The 20476-nt window shown below is 49.9% G+C and overlaps 8 protein-coding genes across 8 annotated transcripts; 5 read left to right on the top strand and 3 right to left on the bottom strand.

Moving 5' to 3' along the window:
- Window positions 1-395: 395 nt before the first annotated feature.
- ABOM_004430 (succinate dehydrogenase assembly factor 2) lies at window positions 396-1177 on the top strand (the record flags this gene model as incomplete). The annotated part of the gene is made up of 2 exons (XM_022531560.1): window positions 396-684; window positions 753-1177. The coding sequence occupies 2 exons, from the start codon at window positions 396-398 to the stop codon at window positions 1175-1177; spliced, it is 714 nt and encodes a 237-aa protein (XP_022390675.1).
- An 824-nt stretch (window positions 1178-2001) lies between these two features.
- On the top strand, window positions 2002-3424 carry cpcB (40S ribosomal protein RACK1; the record flags this gene model as incomplete). Its single annotated transcript, XM_022531561.1, has 4 exons — window positions 2002-2081; window positions 2246-2372; window positions 2470-2787; window positions 2999-3424. 4 exons carry the CDS (start codon window positions 2002-2004, stop codon window positions 3422-3424), a joined length of 951 nt encoding a protein of 316 aa, XP_022390676.1.
- Window positions 3425-3844: 420 nt separating this feature from the next.
- ABOM_004432 (TPR domain protein) lies at window positions 3845-5197 on the bottom strand (the record flags this gene model as incomplete). The annotated part of the gene is made up of 1 exon (XM_022531562.1): window positions 3845-5197. One exon carries the CDS (start codon window positions 5195-5197, stop codon window positions 3845-3847), a length of 1353 nt encoding a protein of 450 aa, XP_022390673.1.
- Window positions 5198-5564: 367 nt separating this feature from the next.
- On the top strand, window positions 5565-6962 carry ABOM_004433 (SOS response-associated peptidase; the record flags this gene model as incomplete). The annotated part of the gene is made up of 3 exons (XM_022531563.1): window positions 5565-5591; window positions 5651-6206; window positions 6271-6962. 3 exons carry the CDS (start codon window positions 5565-5567, stop codon window positions 6960-6962), a joined length of 1275 nt encoding a protein of 424 aa, XP_022390674.1.
- Window positions 6963-7147: 185 nt separating this feature from the next.
- ABOM_004434 (uncharacterized protein) lies at window positions 7148-7977 on the bottom strand (the record flags this gene model as incomplete). Its single annotated transcript, XM_022531564.1, has 4 exons — window positions 7148-7214; window positions 7267-7297; window positions 7349-7826; window positions 7882-7977. 4 exons carry the CDS (start codon window positions 7975-7977, stop codon window positions 7148-7150), a joined length of 672 nt encoding a protein of 223 aa, XP_022390671.1.
- A 462-nt stretch (window positions 7978-8439) lies between these two features.
- ABOM_004435 (RNA polymerase II mediator complex middle subunit MED1) lies at window positions 8440-10797 on the top strand (the record flags this gene model as incomplete). Its single annotated transcript, XM_022531565.1, has 2 exons — window positions 8440-10074; window positions 10138-10797. 2 exons carry the CDS (start codon window positions 8440-8442, stop codon window positions 10795-10797), a joined length of 2295 nt encoding a protein of 764 aa, XP_022390672.1.
- A 4800-nt stretch (window positions 10798-15597) lies between these two features.
- Window positions 15598-17216, top strand: glnA (glutamate--ammonia ligase; the record flags this gene model as incomplete). The annotated part of the gene is made up of 6 exons (XM_022531566.1): window positions 15598-15600; window positions 15698-15730; window positions 15824-15916; window positions 16154-16658; window positions 16715-17136; window positions 17199-17216. The coding sequence occupies 6 exons, from the start codon at window positions 15598-15600 to the stop codon at window positions 17214-17216; spliced, it is 1074 nt and encodes a 357-aa protein (XP_022390669.1).
- A 1119-nt stretch (window positions 17217-18335) lies between these two features.
- ABOM_004437 (putative MFS transporter) lies at window positions 18336-20189 on the bottom strand (the record flags this gene model as incomplete). The annotated part of the gene is made up of 5 exons (XM_022531567.1): window positions 18336-18923; window positions 18999-19385; window positions 19448-19589; window positions 19675-19986; window positions 20044-20189. 5 exons carry the CDS (start codon window positions 20187-20189, stop codon window positions 18336-18338), a joined length of 1575 nt encoding a protein of 524 aa, XP_022390670.1.
- Window positions 20190-20476: the final 287 nt, after the last annotated feature.

Here is a 20476-nt window from a genome sequence, read left to right on the forward strand (position 1 = left end):
CGGAGTTCTATGCATCTGTCGAGTGTGGTCTCGGCTTTATGTAGTCTCGGATATATCTCACGGTATACTGTTTGAATACTTTTATGATCCTATGATAGCGTTAGACAACTGGGGATGATGTAATGGATTACTCCGACTTCGAAAGACCAGTTCGTCAGTACATATTGTACATATGTACCATGTGCATAGCCGCGTCCCTGCTATTCAATATAATCTTTGTAATGCACAACCCCGGTTGGTTGTGTTTAGAGCATGCAAACACAGCAAACAACACCTCGCAAATCTCCGGATGATGTCAATCCCGTCATGGCGAACGAAGAAACAATTCCGATCCTCCCCAGCGACAATTCCCTCCTGCACAGCTCTCCTGCCATAAACACACCAGCAGAGCCACTATGTCTGCCCCAAGACTCATCCAGCGCTTCGCGCGACCCTCAATGTTGCAATTCTTCCCCAGAACAACCCTCGTCCGTCGCTCCTTCGGCAGCTCGGCAATTCGTACCAAAGACGATAAGCCGGCGGATTCCTACCCCGGAAAGGTTGAGCATTTCACGGGCGGTCGCCAGGAGACGGGCGCGCAGAAGCCGGAGCTGGGCGTGGGTGAGATGGAGGGGATTACATTTAAGGTTGAGCCGCTGAAGCGGACTGGGGAGGATGTTTCTACCATAAGGGCCCGGTTGTTGTGTGAGTATATACCCTTTCTCTAGTATTACTAATTCATTGCTGGGGACTGATATGGGTGAATGGAACAGATCAGAGCCGGAAGCGAGGAATTCTTGAGTCCGATTTGTTGCTTTCTACCTTTGCCGATGTTTATCTTTCCAAGATGGACAAGGAGCAGCTGCAGGAGTACGACCGCTTCCTCGACGAGAATGACTGGGATATCTACTACTGGGCGACACAGGATCCTCCTACCGAAGACAATGTCGCTGAGGATACCCCCACCGAGACCTGGAAGCGCACTGGGGCTAAGAGCGGCGAATGGGCCCAGACGGTCGGTGCCTATAAGGCTGCTTACCGGCCCGTTCCGTCTCGCTGGGCTGAGTCTGAGGTCTTGCACCTGCTGCGACAGCATGTGCAGGATAACAGTGCTACTGGATTCCATGCTGCTAAGAGTAAGAAGACGGGTGGTGCGGGCCTTGGCCGCATGCCGAATGTTCAGGTGTTTGATTCGTGATGGAGATTTGGGTGTTGTATAGAAAGACGTCTGTATAAAAGCATGATGGGTTGGGTTTGTACTGTATAGTTAGTTTGCGTAGGGAATTTATGCATTTCTGTGTTGGATTGATTCCTTTCGTTATCTTTTTTCTCATAGGGCTCTTGGGATGTGCTGTTGGAGTGAGGTATGGATCTGGCGCATGTGCTGTACAGGCAAGTAGTAAAGGGTAATAGATAACGGATAGATACATGACAGCCAGTATCCATTCAGTATGCGATGGGGTATGTCTGTACAACCCCTAATATACAATTAGCCACAGCCTTTCATCGAGTTACACTGCCTGTCTGGGATAGATGCTTCACACCCTCAACCGTCATTGGCAAGAGTTCTACTACTGGTCAATGAGTATTGAGTGGATAGATCCACCAGAAGGACTGTATTGTATTGTTGGAAGTATGTCGGGAAGGCAGTACGTTGTCAGTGATTGACAAATCATTCATCCAGATGTGTATAGAGGTGTATAGGATGTGACCAATGAGGCAATAGAGAGAAGCTCCATCTCTTAAAGATCCCGACAGCGAATGGCATATATTGATCGAGGATCCACTACCTGTATAATCGGAACCAGAAACTAAGAAAACCAACCGCCGACACGTGACTCGCTTATGTTAGGGTTCCATGTGACCACGCACACAGAGGGCGGTAAGGGAGTTAGGGCTTAGGCGGGCACGCCGACTCTGCTCCTCCATCTTCGAACGCTGGGATTTTACCTCAGAGTCAACGACAATTGCTCCGCCCGCGTTCATCCTCTCTCCCTCTCGCGGTCCCCTACCATCGTCATCATGGCTGAGCAGCTGGTCCTTCGCGGTACCCTCGAGGGTCACAATGGCTGGGTTACTTCCCTGGCCACCTCTTTGGAGAAGTAAGGGAATTCCGGATCCGATATCAAAGACAGAAAGAAAAAAAATTGTGAAGCCATACAAGAAAGATGTGAAAATCTTCAGCGATGAAGAAATTCAAGAAATGGCATTGGTTGATTGTTTTTGGATAAAATGGTTTCTGACTTGATTCTTTCTCCGACTCTAGCCCCAACATGCTGCTCTCTGGCAGTCGCGATAAGACCCTGATCATCTGGAACCTTACCCGCGACGAGCAGGCCTACGGTTACCCCAAGCGCAGCCTGGAGGGTCACTCTCACATCGTCTCTGACTGTGTATGCATACCGAACCCTTCCGAAGACCGTGGATAATCGCGGGGAACTTAGTGCGAAAGGAAGTTCGGCTGACACGTGGATTTTGCGAACTCAATAGGTGATCTCCTCCGACGGTGCCTACGCTCTGTCCGCCTCCTGGGACAAGTCTCTCCGCCTCTGGGAGCTCGCTACCGGCGAGACCACCCGTACCTTCGTTGGCCACACCAACGACGTCCTCTCCGTCTCCTTCTCCGCCGACAACCGCCAGATTGTCTCCGCTTCTCGTGACCGCAGCATCAAGCTCTGGAACACCCTCGGTGACTGCAAGTTCACCATCACCGACAAGGGCCACACCGACTGGGTCTCCTGCGTCCGCTTCAGCCCCAACCCCCAGAACCCTGTCATCGTCTCCGCTGGCTGGGACAAGCTCGTCAAGGTACGCATCAGACAGTTTCCTTCTACCCTTTGCCGAATTCAATCGGTTCAAATGATGTTTCTGTATAAAACGTATTTGCTACTTCAGAGCCTTAACGGCCATGAGACCAACAATCACCTATACCCTGATGAACAACCAACACTTGAATGCTAGATCTCTGTATTTGCACGTGGAAAAGTGTGTTCACAGCTAATCTGAACTGTGTTATTAGGTTTGGGAGCTCGCCTCCTGCCGCCTCCAGACCGACCACATTGGTCACTCCGGCTACATCAACACCGTCACCATCTCCCCCGATGGCTCCCTCTGCGCCTCCGGTGGCAAGGACGGTACCACCATGCTCTGGGATCTCAACGAGTCCAAGCACCTCTACTCCCTCCACGCTGGCGATGAGATCCACGCCCTCGTCTTCTCCCCCAACCGCTACTGGCTCTGCGCTGCCACCGCCAGCAGCATCACCATCTTCGACCTCGAGAAGAAGAGCAAGGTTGATGAGCTCAAGCCCGAGTACATCGAGAAGGGCAAGAAGAGCCGCGAGCCCGAGTGTGTCAGCTTGGCCTGGAGCGCTGACGGCCAGACTCTCTTCGCTGGTTACACTGACAACAAGATCCGTGCCTGGGGTGTCATGTCGAGGGCATAAATGATGAATACCCATCGGTGAGGGACATGAGAGGAAGATAACTATTTTGTTTTTTATTTTTCCTTAACAAAAAAGGGCAGGCATTGGTTGGGATGTATGAGCCACGAGCAATGAAGCACTTCGGTGTTCCTTAACCGGACCCGAGGTTTTTCTAAACATGTCTAGCTTACTCGATTCATAAAATCCGACTGTCTGGGATCTTGTAAAGGAAGACATGCCATGTTCTAATACAAAGACAAAAAATACCTTAAAAAGCACTACTGGGGCTGATCCATTAGGGTAAGGTGATCGTACTATATCTGATGTCACTGCCGTATCCGTACAAGTAAAAGAGACTCCCCGTAATGTCTACTTCTCTATCCATACACTTGTTATATCATATTGTACATGTGGTCTATGGTTACAGAGGTCTCCGCTCATCTATTTCTTCGTGAGCCTCTTCAGAGCGGCATCGGCCATAGAAACGCCCTGTTCAAAGCCCAGACCCTGTGACAGCGACTTGGCTTCTCCGTAGAGCCTCTCGGCCTCCTTCGCCTTACCCTGGAACTCCGCCAGCCAACCCAGGTTAAAGGTTGCCGCCACGCAAGAAGTATCACACTCCTCATCCCGAACAGGAGGCTGAATCTTCGCTGCAACGTCAATCGCCTTCTGCGCCCACTGCTGGGCAGCATCAAAAAGCTGCTCCCTGGCCTTCTTGGGGTCCTCAGCCCTAATGGGCTTCTGCGCCTGTCCAGCCATGCACCCAGCAACACTATTCAGCAGAACAACCTGCTTACACGTCGGCGCATCCCCTTCCTCGGTATGGAGCAGGTCCAGCGCCCGCATCTGGAGTGGAATCGAAAGCTCATAATTCTCCTGCGCCGTATACCGACCCGCCAGATCCGTCAACGCCGTCGCAATCTCCGTGACATTCAACCACCCCTCAGTGTTATCAGCCTCCAACCCGCCACCCACAGGGAGGCCCAGACTCTGGCGTCGATGCAACTCCTTCAAACACAGCTCCACAGCCGCAACTTGCGCCGCCTCCGCCTTCTTCTCATCCTGGATATAATCACTGGAGTATAGCTCTGCAAGCTTCATCTCAATGCCCACAGCCTTCTTGAGCACCCGATCCCGCTGCTGCTTTTCAAACTCCTCCATCTCCTTCCTCTTCTCCTCCCCATCCTCCTTATCAGCCTTCACCCCAATCACCCCCTCCCCGCGATCCTTCCCCTCCACAAACCCCATAATCTCCCCCTTTGTGCGCTCCAACACCTCCACCGATGCCTTCGCCAACCCCGCCCGCTCAAGCATCATCGCAACCTGGATCTTAATCCCAACCACCTCGTCCGAATACGGATGCATCCCCATCTCAATCCCAATCCGCAGTGCCTCCTTGTACGCCTGCAGCGCCTTCGGCGGGCTCAGATCCACCTCCGTGTAGTACACCGCCGAGCGGAGCGCCTCCGCCACCGGCGGCGGGAACTTGTGGTACTGCGGGCCCACGCGCGTATACTCGACGTAGGCGATGTAGGTGAATATGGCGGTGGCGGCTGCGGCGGAGAAAAGCGCGAGCGGGAGCAGGATGGGGTTCTTGCGCCAGATGTCACGTCTTGCTTGTTTGAGGCCGAGGGTCCATTTTTGGAGAGTGGAGAGGGATCTTTTTTGTGAAGGCTGGAAGGGTTGGAGGTGGCTTTTGAGACTGGGACGGGGGGTTTTAGGGAGCGTTGAGAGGCGGCGGGTCAGCGTTGACGTGAGGGTTCTGGGGAGACGGCGGGTTGTTGCTGGGAACATCTTGGGTTTTGGTTTTTGCTTTGGGTGTGGTTATTTCGGCATCGAGGGGTTGGTCGTGAGTGTTGTGTGATTGAGTGAATTGGCTTGGATTGGTTGGTGTGAGTGAGTAAGTGTATGAAGAGTTGAGTGTAGGAGAAAGAATTCAAATCGCGGAAAAAGAATTAATTTCTATCGATGTTCCGGCCCCAATTGGTCGGAGCTCCTCCCGTCGCAGTATGACGTCGCCCTGTATCGATTACCCTGCACTGTTATTCTCGGTGCCTTTCTTCGATCTCTGCCCTAGATAACGTTTGTAGCTAGCGACGAGTATTCAATCTTAAGTGGAATACTGCTTTTTACTTCTCAATATTCCTTTAATAATCTGAGAATGTGTGGTAGATATGCTCTTGGCGTGGTATGTTACATCCCCCGACTTCTATAGCCAGAAAACTAGATATCTGACAAACAGAACAGCGCATGGCCTTCATGCGTCGCCGCCTTGAAGAACAAGGCCTTCAGGTCGACGAAGCACCCTCCGATGACGACGTCCGAGAAACATACAACTTCGCTCCGGGGAGCTTTGGCGCCGTCTATCGCACGGATATATATTCCTCGGGACACAACGGGGAACAGCATGAGGACGACGACGACGACGACGACGACGACAGTGGATCCCACACCACATCGCCCGCTCAGAACAAGACAGAAGACAAAGACGAACAGACGCTCCCCAAGCTCAAATACAAAATCCAGAGTATGAAGTGGGGACTGGTCCCGTTCTGGACGAAGCGGAAACCGGATTACGGGTCGATGATGCGGACGATCAATTGCCGGGATGACTCGCTGGTCGAGGATCGCGGGATGTGGACGTCCATGAAGCGGAAGAAGAGGTGTGTAGTTGTCTGTCAGGGTTTCTATGAGTGGTTGAAGAAGGGGCCTGGGGGGAAGGAAAAAGTGCCACATTTTGTGAAGAGGAAGGATGGGGAGCTGATGCTTTTTGCTGGGTTGTGGGATTGTGTTTCTTATGAAGGTGAGTTTGTAGACATTTATTGGACTGGGTATTTGGCGAGTACGAGGCTGATTTACTGCGGAAGGGGAGGATGAGAAGCTCTACACGTATACGATTATTACGACGTCCTCGAACCCTTATCTGAAGTTCCTTCATGATCGCATGCCGGTGATTCTTGAGCCAAATAGTGAGGCGATGAAGATTTGGCTGGATCCGAATCGGACGACATGGTCGAAGGAACTGCAGTCTGTCCTGAAGCCGTACGAGGGCGAGTTGGAATGCTATCCCGTTCCCAAGGAGGTTGGCAAGGTCGGAAATAACTCCCCTGACTTCATTGTGCCGGTAAGTAGTAAGGAAAACAAGAGTAATATTGCGAGCTTTTTTGCAAATGCAAAGAAAAAAACCAAGCCGAGTGTCAAAGTCGAAGGCGATGGCATTACGGATCAAAATATAGTCAAGAGCGAAGATGATCCGCGTCCAACGAGGGACGGTGAATGGAGTGAGGACAATGCACCCAAGCCAGCAACGGGCACTAAGAGAGAACGCACCCACGAGGGACCTGAAGAGGTAGCAGACGAGGGGACGAAGAAACCAAAGACAGAGCCGCTCACCCCTTTGCCAAAGATGGCCTCAGAGCATAACCCAGGGTCGAAGCAACAGACAACCCCTGTAGGACAGAAGATGCGAAGTGCCACTCATAATGAAAAGCCCACGAAAAAGGTAAATGCAAAGAAAGCTGATGGATCTCAGCCAATCACAAAATTTTTCTCAACTTGAAGTTGTTCTGTCTGTATCAACGAATAGCATGGAGCGTGCTATTCGGACTGTGACCTCAAATGCCAACTCGTCATAATGCGATATGAGATGCGATATGAGTCAAACTGGCCTGCAGTTTAACCATAACTTTCATCAAGCCCAATAAAATACAGTTGAATAATGTACATGGTTTCTCAATGCGTCCGCTATTGACTCTCCTGCTGGCGCAGCCTCTGTACCAACTTTTCTCTAAGGAATGGACTCAAACCAAAACTAGATCTCTTGTTAGTACTATTCGGTGCCATTTCAAGGATTTGTGACCTACAATCCGTCCCGAGTTACGATCCGATAAGTACCTGTTGAAGTCAGCTACTTCTACTGGAACGTCCTGTACAGGAACACCGTACCGCTTGGCTGATAATTTCCGTTGCTTCCCACGAAATTACCGTTACAATCGACCTCAAGACTTCCAAAGATATCTTCGGGCCATGCGATCCGGCCATACTCGGGTGGCCGCCGGTTGTCAGAAAGATGTATCCAGCCTCCTCGCCCGGCAGATCCAGCACCACCTTGGCCGCTCGCTCCACCGCTGGAATCCGCCGCACTGTGCCGTCTTCTGGCACGTCCACCCGTCAACAAGACGCCACCAGAGCCCAGATTAGCGCCGGATGTGGACACCATCACCTGGGCTTGGGCGACAGCGTCGGGGTCCTGGTGGCCATACTCGGAGACCACATCCTGTAGGATCTTCAGGAATTCCGGGTTCTCCTTAAAGGAGTCCGTTGTAGGGGGCAGTTTGGAGGTGACGCCAATAGAAAATTTAGAGTTTGGAGGTTCTGACGGCAACAATGACAAGATGTGGCTTCCATTAGATGGGAAAACGTACTAGATAAATCGTCAGTGCCAATCATAGCAAGGATTACCTTCATTGGAAACATACAATGTAGGGATGGCCCTCTAATGTCGAGACGCCCCGGATTTGCGACCATCTTGACAGACTAGGGGTATTACGGGTCAAAGTCCTAAAGGCAAACATATTGAATGGTTCAATTGAGTATGTCGTTAAATAAGTTGGAGGTAAGAATTGATCTTCGATAGTCGGTTTACCTATGACGATGGAAGCAAACACAACAAACTCATGTGACTCCGCGTTCTGGCCGCAAGTTACTGCGCATCAAATAGTCCCTTCACCGGAATATCAGAGAGTTGGGTGGTGCTTTGGTTGATAAACAGTCCTTTCGCTTTTCTCTGGCCTTCTCAGTTTTCACTCTCTACTCCCATACTTTGGCGATGCTTTTAATAGTCTAGTGAGTTTTCACAATTGCATGGCGTTGCCCGGTCCGCCCGTCAGATAGAAGAAGATAATGAACTGCGCAGCGGTGCAGTATTGAGAAGAGGTCCGAATCGAACTGCTGCTATCGTTTCACGCGTGATACCCCGCACTTTATCTAGTTATTGATCTGGTTACATTTTCAATTCATTGTTTTGAGCAGCTACAATGGCGACTCCGTCTTCCAAGCAAAATCCCGGCGCAACGCCGACCTATCTGACTTCTTCTCCCCGCCCCTCTGGGCCTATGGCTCGACCTATATCACACAAATCACCTTCAACGAGAACCCCATCAGCTTCCAACCATCAACCGACTTCGACGCATCAGAACGCCACACCTCTGGCTACAACCACTGGGGCAGACGATCCCGTTACTCTCAGCTCCCCATCGGCGCTTCTTGCACTTGGTGGCTATGGCGGGATTAGCCCGTCTCCCGCAGTCCACGACGCTTTAGTGGCACCCGGTATGCATGACAGCGACATTCAGGCACTCGGGATGCAAGGCCTGAAGATCGGAAGCGCGCGCGACAGCGACGAAGAGCGAAGGAGACACATTGAGGACGTGGTTCAGCTTCTGCGGACACGAGTCGCGGGAAGAGGGGTGTGCAGGGAAGGCATTGAGCGACTGGGCCAACTCGAAGGCTTTGAGTCGATCTGGCAGGAGGATAGCCTCAGTATTGCGGGAAATTTTGTGGATCTTGAGATTGAGTTCTACCGTGCGCAGAATACGGTGAAGGATGTCAGCCTGAATATCGCAACGCCAGAAACCACTGACGGCGAGCGTCGGGAAGCTACAGCTGTCCTAAAGCGTGACTTGATAGAATCGACTGAAGGTGGAGGACGGAGCTCTTGGAAAACGTTGACTAAGTTCCATGAGAATCTACAGTGGCTTGCGAAGCATGATAGACTCAGCCAAGAAGTCAACTGTTTTGAGGCCATAGAAGGCCTCCACGAAAGCTTGAAGCGCATTTGGGATGAGGAAGGAGATCACCGCAAGTTTTCTGGTATCAACGATCACCTCTGCAGTGGTTGGGTTGGCAAGCCGTGTCTGCATCAAGGAGGCCGTATTGGCCTCAACTTAGAGTACTGGGTACATCAAGCACGCGTCCTGGACGCCAAGCAAAAGAAAGTTTCCCCCGATGACATGGCTATAGATCAGCCGTCCGAATCGTCGATGGATGGCGAATCAGGGAACCTTAAAGGCAAATGGAACATCATAATAGAGTGTGAAGAAGGATATCCGTCGCTCCGTGTGTCCAAAGAGTGGGTGAATTCCGAGGTCTTTACAGTCATGAACAACAATGCGAACGAACCGTCGTCGTCGAACGAGATAGGAGGGTCAGATGTTGCTGTTGTTAACTGGGCAGACCCACCAGCGACTCTTCCTTCCCAAGATCAACAAGATGCAATGGCGCTCGAATCGGGCATTCTAGGTGCCGCACCCAATCGGAGGTTTGTTGCGAGAATGGAACCACCCCTTGAACTGCCAATCTTGGCAGCTTCGGACATATACAGACACCTGGGCATTCAGATGCCACAAGAGTTTAAGATGGTGACCTACGATGGACTCTTAGCACCGGGATGGTCGCCATTATCAGCGGCGGGAGCTATGGGTCTGGGGCCTGAGGAAGCATCCCAACTTGGTCGTAGAAGGCGCAGGATGGCCGTCCAGACCGTTGACCAGGATGGAAAACCATGTACTAAACAACATAGTTACACTTTCCAACCTTTTGAATCTGTTGCTGGGCGTACGATGCGTGACATCCCCTTTGCGCACCCGCGGCAGCTTGCAGATATTCTTCCGGTGAGCTCAATAGCAAACTACTCTTGAGCGAAGTTACTGATTCTCTTTGCTTCCGCCTCACAGACACTGCGCCAATATGCGCTTTTAGCAAACATGATCCGTAACATTTTCAGTCCCGCATCCAAGAACGACGATAACAGAAAGGATGCCCAGACAGACTCCCCAAAGAACTCGGCTAGTCAGCTGAAATTCAGGGAACCAGGGAAGCTAAAGAAAGATGTGATTATCTTGAGCAACAACGATCCCAACGAGAAAAAGCTCGATCGGCTGCTGAAGGGATTCAATAACAGTGACAGGACCATGAAGCACAAAGGGAAAGACACATTCAAGTCGAACGCTGATGGTGTCGACGATAATGCCGATGAGGTGAAAGTAGACGTTACATTGCGGACACAGCTTGGTCAAGCGCCCGTCGTTATGTTACTTTTCACGGTAAACGATCCACCCGATTCTGCAGAATCGGCCAAGGAAGAAACCACTATAAGCAAGGTTTCCGTTAGTTTGGAAGTTGGATTGAACGGCCGTGTTTCGGTTGTAGACATGACAGGATTGCTGGACCACTCTAGCAGTTTTGGAGATATGGACGTGCAAATGACCGCTGAACAGAAGAACGAAGTGACTGAACTACAAAAAAAGATAGCCCGGGTTCTGGAAATATCTCAAGACCTTGGGACTCTGGTGGAATGGATCCTACGATGGATGCAGCAGCGAAAGGGCCGTTGAGAATACCTGTCACATATCCCGGATTGGCTGGGTAGCCGCCGCTGCCGCTGCCGCCGAGTGGAGAGGGCTGTGTCCACTGTCCACCAGCCCTGTCTTCAGCGGATCAGTTGAGGCTTGACCAGATCCTCATCTGAGGCTCTGCAGACGATGGCGGGGACCCAGCTTCCTGTCCGGAGCTAGCCCAGCAATCGATGCTGTACCTGCATAGACTCTATCCCCTCTCTATCCGTCAACAGAGCTCTGCCATGGGAGCTCTCTGGGAACTACGATTACCATGCCGAAAGCAGTTGCCCCCACTAGATCAGAATCATCCGTTGCTAGTATTATCTGTCCACGCGCAGTTGGCGAAGAAATAATCGAACGTAGAACATGACCACCCGACGGGCAGCAATCGGTGAAAATGGGAAGAAAAAGGAAAGAAGATCCGGTGGTATGGGGATCTGTAGCTTTACACGTTTCCATACATACATATGCCCAGGCATGCGAGACGCAGAATGAATGTTGTTGCTACCAAGAAATAAAGTTCCGACCCAGGTGGAAATGGCGGTGGAGGCGGCTAGTGTAATGCCTGGCTGCCTTATACCAGGGCTGAGGGATTTAATTGTACATCCCAGTGCATGAACAACCACTGCAAGGAGACCGTTTGGTGGTTTTCCATTATCTAAACCGTGAGGGAATAACAAGTATGAGCATGACCTGTCAAAGATCTTCTTTGCTTCGTGGTATCCCAAAAAGATTCCCATCGATGTCCAAAAGAAGAGAAATCGACGGAAAGAAAGCCCAACAAAAGAAAAATTAATCAAAGGCTAGAGGAAGAAAAGGGCATGATCAACTGCGCGAATTACCCTGCTGGACTGGATACCTCATTAAAAAAGCGATCCATCGAGGGGTTCAAAAGAAATATGCATGAGGATTCCTCTGTTTGCGTTGAGGTATGAGGCATTAAAAATTTCATTGGAATTCTTCATTACAAGACATACAGAACCAGCCCAATGAAAATAAAATTTGTAGTGGAATGATGATTTTCATTATTCCTATCCCTTCTTCCTTTTTGCTCCCTTGGTCCCGTTTACTCGTCGATTAAATGACATGTGGACATGAATCGACTGTCAATCGACCACGAATCCCCTCGCCAAGCCAGACGAATGTGATTCGCAGATGTCTTGGCTGATCGACTGGTCCTGACGATGAATCCATACTATAGGAGGACTTTCTCCAGGCTATTGTTCCATGTATGTTCAACAGTCGTCAACCTGAGGCATTCCAGGCCAGCGATGACGATTCGGGCCGAATCCAGTCAGCGGCGTTTGTCATGGACGGCGGCCCAGGGCCAATCAGGGCGCGACGATAAGGGACCCCGTCGAGTGCGGAGCATCACAGGGAAAAACATGGTTGGCGACTGAAGCCATTACTCATTATCAGGCTGGTCCATCACAACTATTACTCTAACCCCCTCAATATCATTATTGATATTCCGGTCATTGGATGACCAGCATCCCCTTCGTTGTGATTAAGTTGCTTAGATCGTGGTGTCGGTGAGGGATATTCACGGCGGTCACTCCCTTCGGCCTGTCTTATCCGAGGTCGAAAGGGATTTTCCACGATCAGTATCGGTATGAGACTTTCAGATGTCAGTCATGACGCATTCATCGGTGTCTTGCACGTTCAATTACCCGGAAAAACTGGAACTTCTTGCGGGAGGACGCTAAACCCCTCCGGGCTTAGATACTGCGCCACATGTTCTATTCTTATGACTGGCTGACAGCCTACGGCGGGCTGAAGCCGCCTGCTGCGCACCCGACCAGATCGGGACGAGAGTGGATATCATTTCAGAATAGAATATCTAGACCTCAATACAATCAATACACCATTACATTTGATAGACCGAATCTATTCTTTTCTGGTCTCGTTTCACCACGAACTAATAATAACCCTCCCGGTCTCACAGTCTCACAGTCTCACCCTATCAGGGGAATACTAGTACTAAGAATATATGGCTCTCTCCTGCAGTGGATGTCAACCACAGGGCTGAACCGAAACCTCACCAAGGCGTCTAGTATCTATCCTTTCAAGTTGTCCCCTCTTCGTTCTGAACCCTCTCAGCCACTCATGATGCAGTTGATTCCTGAATCTCCCGACCACCGACGCCTATCATTTGCTGTAGTACAGTTCTCACGGAAGAATGATACAATTCCAAGAAGATCGCCACTCCGGGGGACGTTCTGGAGAATCCTTGTTACCCCCCAACCAGTTGTGAGGTTGAAGTGACTTAATCCTGACAACCCCCTCTGCCCTCTCGACCCTCTTCCACGCCCTTCGAGGCGGTGCAAACCGCAGTTTCCCTCAAGCGGACCAATCCCTCGCCTAATTTCCCTCTAAGAATAACTCTGACTAACCATCTGGGCCGGTCTCGGGGGCTTGGAGCGGCTTAACTTTTCTCTCTTGTGCCCGCCTTTTTCGAGAATTTCTTGCCACGCCCCACATCCGTGGAGGTTTATTTTCTGTAAATTTGCCCTTTTTCATTTTCGGTACTGCGAATTACCGGCTGGGTGTAATCTTGCCGCTTTGGGTGATTATCGAGGATTTCCTTTTTGTAACTGATTTTTTTTATTTTTTAATCCATTGATAGACTACACTGATCATTGTTGCCCAGTAGATAAGGATTTAATTTAAAAGGCACTATCTTTGTATTCTCCCCAAAACAGATAAAAGGAAATAAGAGCAAAAACAATTAAATTTCCAGAGTCATCAATCGGTCGACGCGCTATGATCCACCCACGCGACTATGGCGGGGTGTCTTTTTTGAGGGGCATTGATAAGGAATCCTTCTGATAAGTCGCAGGTACCGTAGATTTTGATATGCATCATGAACATCCTGGACTAGGTGCATGTACAGTACATTCCTATCGGAAAGACCCTACCAATACCCTTTCCAGAATGTCTGTTCATCTGATCCCGGAACTCTGTCGGTCAGTATGACAAGGCACATATCGAGACAAAAAAAAAGACAAAAACCGAAAAAGAAAGAGTGTGATTAGAAAGGAAAGAAACGAATAAGATCCAATCCGTGAACCAGTCTCCCATATGACTTGCTATAAGCCATGCGCCCGATCTACCAATGGGGTGACGGTCCAGGACTATTAGTTGCATGCAACGTTCAAACTAAATGGAGAGATACTCGGGTCCTGCAGCTGATATGCACCCTCGTCAATTAATCGTTGATAATACTGCTTAGCAACAGCTTTGCTTCTCACATCGCTATCTAAAAGCCTCAGTCAGGCAACCCTCGTTCGTCACGGTGCGAGTGTATCGAAGGCCTGGTCAGCCGACTGATAATGATCGAAAAAGGGGAGGTCACCATGCATGGAACATGTCGAGGAAGTATAATTAAACATCGATAGAAGGCGTCCGGATCACCGTGGCGTGGGGTGCGATTATCTGGGGAAGAGAGATACGGGCTAGATATCCAAGCGCCGTCGAGGGAGATTCCGGTGATTAGTATTCACAGCCATTTCTAACTATCGCATTGGACTGGCCCGTTCAAATGACTCTGCCTAGTTGCTTGGTTGCAGATAGTACTTGCATTACTTGCATCCAGGTATTTTCTTTACCCATTTTACTCTAGTTACTGTATCGGCGCATAGGAGGAAAGGGGGAGTCATTTTTTTTTATCTTTTTATCTTTTTTTTTTGGTTCCATCATGGCTCCATCTCTTTACCCAATTAGGTAGTCTTATTGAGTGCCTGAGGTGCGGACTTGGGCAGTAACCTCGTAATCGACGGTGTATTAGGAAGATAGAACCATCTAGCCGACGCCTATCTCATGTTGGTTGGGAGGCTATCCAACTGACCCCATGTAGCTCTTAGTACCGAGTCATATATTCTCAGATAGGAGAGTACCTGATCCATTCAATGGGAGTGGGAATTAAATGGCGGAGAGCAATCCTTGTCTTAGCTGCAGCCTTGCCGCATCTTCTCAGTGTCCAGACACTCAACCACACAATTGTGGGTTGCGCCTTTTTTCTTGTGGTTTTGAATTTTCTGAAACACCGCAATAACGCATCCACTTTCAACAATTAATTCAAAAATGATAATTCCATGCCAACCATCAGACCAGAATGAATCTACCAAACTACTACACGTATATGTTCTAAAAATTCACTAGATTCTTGAGCTATCCAAAGTTATTTTTGAATAATAATAATAATGGAACAAAAAAAAGAGCTACCTGAATTCAAAGTGAAACCAGTCTGGCAGTTATGCATCCGAAAAAGAAAAAAAAAAGAAAAATGTAAAAAAAAGAAAAAGAAAAAAAAGAACGAAAGAAAATTCAGTGGGAAATTCAATTTACCGGCGGTGCCCAGCAACCGAGAATATCGACCGGCGCCATTACCGTAATTTTCAAGCCGAAACGACCCCATACCTGATCTGGATGAATTTGCCCCCTCCCCCAAAAAAAGCTACAATGGATTGAGTCTCTCTTTCTCTTAAATTTAAAGCATCGCCTCCCCACCCACTGAACCATTGTCACTTACATCTCTATCCCTTCTATCCGTATACTTACCCATCTCCCTTCCCTTCAACTCGCTTTGCTTTTAATCTCCTCCTTTCCACTTCCTTTCGCTACCTTCCAATCGATCTCTCAGATCATCGTGTCGCTTTCGTCTTTCTTCTATCGCAGGAACAAAGCTTCTCTTAAGCAGTTGAAATTTACTGGTTCTGCTCTGCATCCGTTGCAAGCTGAGATATCTTGAAAAGAAAAAGTTTCTTGTCTATATCCTTCACACACACATCAATCATCATGGTATGTGATACTCATCATCCTCTTATCTCGCGCCTTTATCGCGTGGTGGTTTTCGTTATCGGTCGGATAAGTGCTGACTTGTGACTCATCGCTACAGTCTGAAACAACAACCGTCTCCAACACGGAGAATGTGCGTTACACTTCTTATTGATTGCTATCATGCTTTCTTCAGCCGAATTCCCGGCCTTGAGGAAACAAACATACTGACTTGCGCTGGCAACAGCTCATGAAGTACATGAACCTCGACCAGCGCGGACGCGTGCAGGCTGAGTACATCTGGATTGACTCCGTCGGTGGATGCCGCAGCAAGACCAAGGTATGTATTCATATACTACCTTCATCCTACAATCTTATCCGTTGGATTGCGTATTGGTCGGGAGTATGGGCTAGGGCATTGAATGTGCACGGCGCACAGACGCAAAGGGATCGTGGTCGTTATCTCGACTCTTTGCTGATAAGCCCTGCGCACGGTGATCCGATGCACCCTGTTCCTGCGCCTACCCGTACCACGTGACCAGACATGGAGACGTCGATTACTGACCCCACTATCTAGACTCTCTCCAAGGCTGTTTCGTCCGTTGACGAACTCCCCGAATGGAACTTCGACGGTTCCTCAACCGGTCAGGCCCCTGGTGACAACTCCGATGTCTACCTCCGTCCCGTTGCTATCTACCCCGACCCTTTCCGTCTCGGTGACAACATCCTCGTCCTTTGCGAGACCTGGGATTCGGATGGAACCCCCAACAAGTACAACCACCGCCATGATGCCAACCGCCTGATGGAGGTCAACGCCAAGGAGGAGTTCTGGTTCGGTCTTGAACAGGAGTACACTCTCCTTGGTAACGATGGCTGGCCTTACGGATGGCCCAAGGGCGGTTTCCCCGGTGCCCAGGGTCCTTACTACTGCGGTGTCGGAACTGGCAAGGTTTACTGCCGTGACATCGTCGAGGCTCACTACCGTGCTTGCTTGTACGCTGGCATCAACATCTCTGGTATCAACGCTGAGGTCATGCCCTCCCAGTGGGAGTACCAGGTTGGCCCCTGCCCCGGTATCGAGAGTAAGTTGCACCATCTTGTTTCATCTAGGATATTCGGGCCCTAACAAATTTTGCAGTGGGTGACCAGCTTTGGATGTCCCGTTTCCTTCTCCACCGTGTCGCTGAAGAATTCGGCGTTCGTATCTCCTTCGAGCCCAAGCCCATCAAGGGTGAATGGAACGGAGCTGGTCTCCACTCCAACGTTTCCAACGCCGCCACTCGTGCTGAAGGTGGTATGAAGGCCATTGAGGCTTACATGAAGAAGTTCGAGGCCCGTCACGCTGAACACATTGCTGTCTACGGTGAGGGTAACGAGGAGCGTCTCACTGGCCGCCACGAGACCGGCAGCATTGACAAGTTCAGCTACGGTGTTGCCGACCGTGGTGGCAGTATTCGTATTCCTCGCCAGGTGGCTAAGGATGGCAAGGGTTACTTCGAGGACCGCCGTCCCGCCAGCAATGCTTGCCCCTACCAGATCACCGGTATCATCGTTGAGACTGTAAGTTCTATCTTGAAAACTTTGGATATAATTTGGATATGGAGCTAACAGATTACAATCAGATTTGCGGTGGCAACTAGATACCTTAACTACCCAATAAAAACGTGAAGACTTTTGTTTCCTCTTAGCGCTCGTATACCCTCCGGCGTCAGTTGGGATCGAACTAGGAGAGCAGCCTGGCAGTGTGGAGCACATAGATTTTTCTTTTTCTTTTCTTCTCACGATGGTATTTCAGGTTTTCTTTTACTCAGATGCCAGAGCTTGCCTTTGCGTTCCTTACCCCCATGCCGTTTATATTCTAATTACTTCTCTTTCGTTACTTGTTACTGGGTTATGTGTTACGTCAACAACAACAACATAGAAGGTTCACAGTGAATTGGACAATCACTAGGAATGGAACAACTGTTTAGGAAACAGGAAGGAAAGGAGCAACTACTGTCATAGTATTATCGTGTATCAAATACAACCAATCGCTCTTTGATGGTTTCACTGGAAGTAATGTTACGCCGAGCTTGATGTCGGTGTACTCAACCTACCATTGTAGCAGGTGATCCACTTGAACCTCTGCACTTGACTCATCTTCCACACGTTAAGTCTATATCTTGATCGGTAATTGGTTTCTCGAAGTCCTTTTTTGCAATGGATGGACGTAAATAGTGGTTCTAGACAAAAATTGCATCGGGTGACGGCGATATCGTCGTCTGTGAATCCGGATGGGGGACCAGGGGGGTTGAAGTATCGGTTGCGGTAGTCTGCTGCTCCAGTCGACCAGGCGTGTACGAAAATACCTTCTGAGCAAGATTCATTGTCAGGTCGTCCGTAGCCGCACATGACCTATCATACAAGTCACTCATGTAGCTCTTCCAATATTATATTCCTTTCGACAAAGGGCATCTGGAATAATACTAAGATCATTGTAGAGAAACGAGATATACAGCTACGGAGCTGAATTCTTATCACGATGAGCTTGGATTTTGTATAGTAAGTATAGTCTAGACTATCTACCTATTAGAATTAGCATCTTCATGTTAACGAGATGTAGATATGTATGTATAAATACATGTATTACTTCTTAACAATGGCACTATACCAGAAGTCAACTCAGCCTGACTAGTTCGTCAGGTCAGTAAACCCTGTCAGGGAAAATGTCACGTACATACTACATAATGAGAGTATGTACGCAATATTTGACCGATAAGTTAGTTGTTCCTCCTCTTCTTGAAAAGAGAAAATACACCCGAGCCCAATCCATCGAGACCCCTCTGCTGTGCCTCGCGTCTAGCGGCTCCATCCACGATCTTGTCCGGGTCATTCTCATCGCTCTTGCGTCCGTCAATCACACGGACCAGGATCTGCATCAATATCGCGGCGAGGATACTTCCACACAGAATGCCCACCATGACCAAGTTGCTTTTCCGGAACTTGAGACGGCCGGGCGCGGCGCTGTCCTCGGCCCAGCCATTGTATAGGGCGTATGTCGTTACGATACTGCCGAGATTGCCTAGGCCGGAGACGATGGCGGAAGCAGCTGCGACGCCGACTTCGCCATGGCGGGGTTGGAAGATTTCGGTGGTCCAGGTCATGGTTATGGGGACTGTGGGGCCGAGGCCGAAGCCGACAATTAGGAGGCCGCCGTAGCGGGGCCAGGAGTTGGTGTCTGTGCCGGCGTAGGTGGTGAGGAGGAGGCCGAGGATTTGGAGGAGAACGGGGACACAGAAAAAGAGGGCGCGGTGATGGTGGAAGCGGTCGGAGAAGGGGGTTACGAGGAGGATGGCGGCTAGGTCCATCTGTTGGTTTTCTTGGTTAGTTTTATGGTTATGTTGCTATTGTTGGGTTTGCGGTGTTGGTTGGAGGGCACTTACGAGCCAGATTGGGGCAGAGAGGAGACTGAGGTCTATTCCGCTGAGATTCGGGTTGATGGCTTTGATGATTACTGTGGCGTAGCTTTGAACACCGATACCGACACCCACTACACCGAAGTACATGATGAGGAGGGGCCACAGGCGCCAGTCGAGGAACACGCGGAGGAGGTCTTGGAGCGTCCATGCTGAGCGATGGTACACGCGTTTCAGGTCGTGGTAGTGGATTTCAGCGTCCCGGCCGGTCAGAGCAGGTGGACTGCGCGGAAACCACCGCAGGTATTTCTTCTTCGGGGGTTGTTCGCCTGGGGGTGTGGGCCGGTCTGGGAGCCACCAGAGGAGGAGGATGCCGACGGCGATTGTTATGACACCCCATACCAGGAACATCCACTGAAACCCGGCGTAGCTCGGACACCGTCCATCTTTTGGAATCCGGCCGAGACCAGCCCGACCGCAGCAGCAGAAAGTTGTGCTGCTGTGTAGTATTGGCCAATCCGCTTCCCTGTTCGGGACGGAGGGTAAAAGAGAGTGAGGTAGTAGGCCATGCCGGGCCACATGCCCGCGATAACGATACCAAGAAGTAGACGTAGGAGGCTAGGTTAAGTTAGTTACCGCATTATGGATCGCCTTAGATGTTGGAGGATCAGAGGTAGAGCTTTAAAGAGCGCCAAAGACATACTAGAAACTCCAGGCGGCTTTCATGGCGGTCATGCAGGCGCCAATGATGCCGACACTAATGACAATGCGACTCATCCACACATGTGGACTGAGTCTGGACATGATCAGATTTGATGGTAGGTCGAAAATGACATAGCACACGTAGAATAGGGCGAGAGCAGTCGAGACTTGGTGGTCGTTGACGTGCAGAACATCGAAAATAGTGTGGTTGGTGTCTATATTCATTGTTTGTGCTAGTGAAACATTGGACCGGACGGCTGCGCAGAGGAAATAAAGAACCCAGAAGGCGGGGATGATGCGCAAATCCAGCTTCCTAGGAGTCTGTCAGATACGTCTTTTTCTTTTTCCTGGATGAGAGATGAGAGCCTACCTGTAAATGCGCTCGATGTCGGCAATATCTGGCTCACTACCCGATTCCACATCGTCGCGGCTGTCGTGAAACTGCTCCCGTATATCTCCACTATCAGGATTTTTACCCATGTCCTCGGATGGGTATTGCGATTGAGCTAAAGACATGATAGTGTCACGGCTAAGAATAAGGCTGACCTATGATACCGCGAGCTGATGGGATCCTGCAGCACCACCGACGCCACAAACAATGTTCTATCTCGGGTGAGATGGAATGAGACGCCTTAAAGAAAAGTTGGAGGCAAACGGAAGTCCAAATAGCAGCAACAAGAGCAGAATAAAAACTCCGCTAATGGTGTCGGATAACAACCCCGCACGCCGACAAGAAACCTATGGATCGACTAGACCGGAAAGTTCACCGAGTGTTTTCTTGATTCGATTCGCAATCAGCCCTA

This window comes from Aspergillus bombycis (genome assembly GCF_001792695.1).
Source record: "Aspergillus bombycis strain NRRL26010 chromosome Unknown contig00027, whole genome shotgun sequence".
Classification (NCBI taxonomy): domain Eukaryota; kingdom Fungi; phylum Ascomycota; class Eurotiomycetes; order Eurotiales; family Aspergillaceae; genus Aspergillus; species Aspergillus bombycis.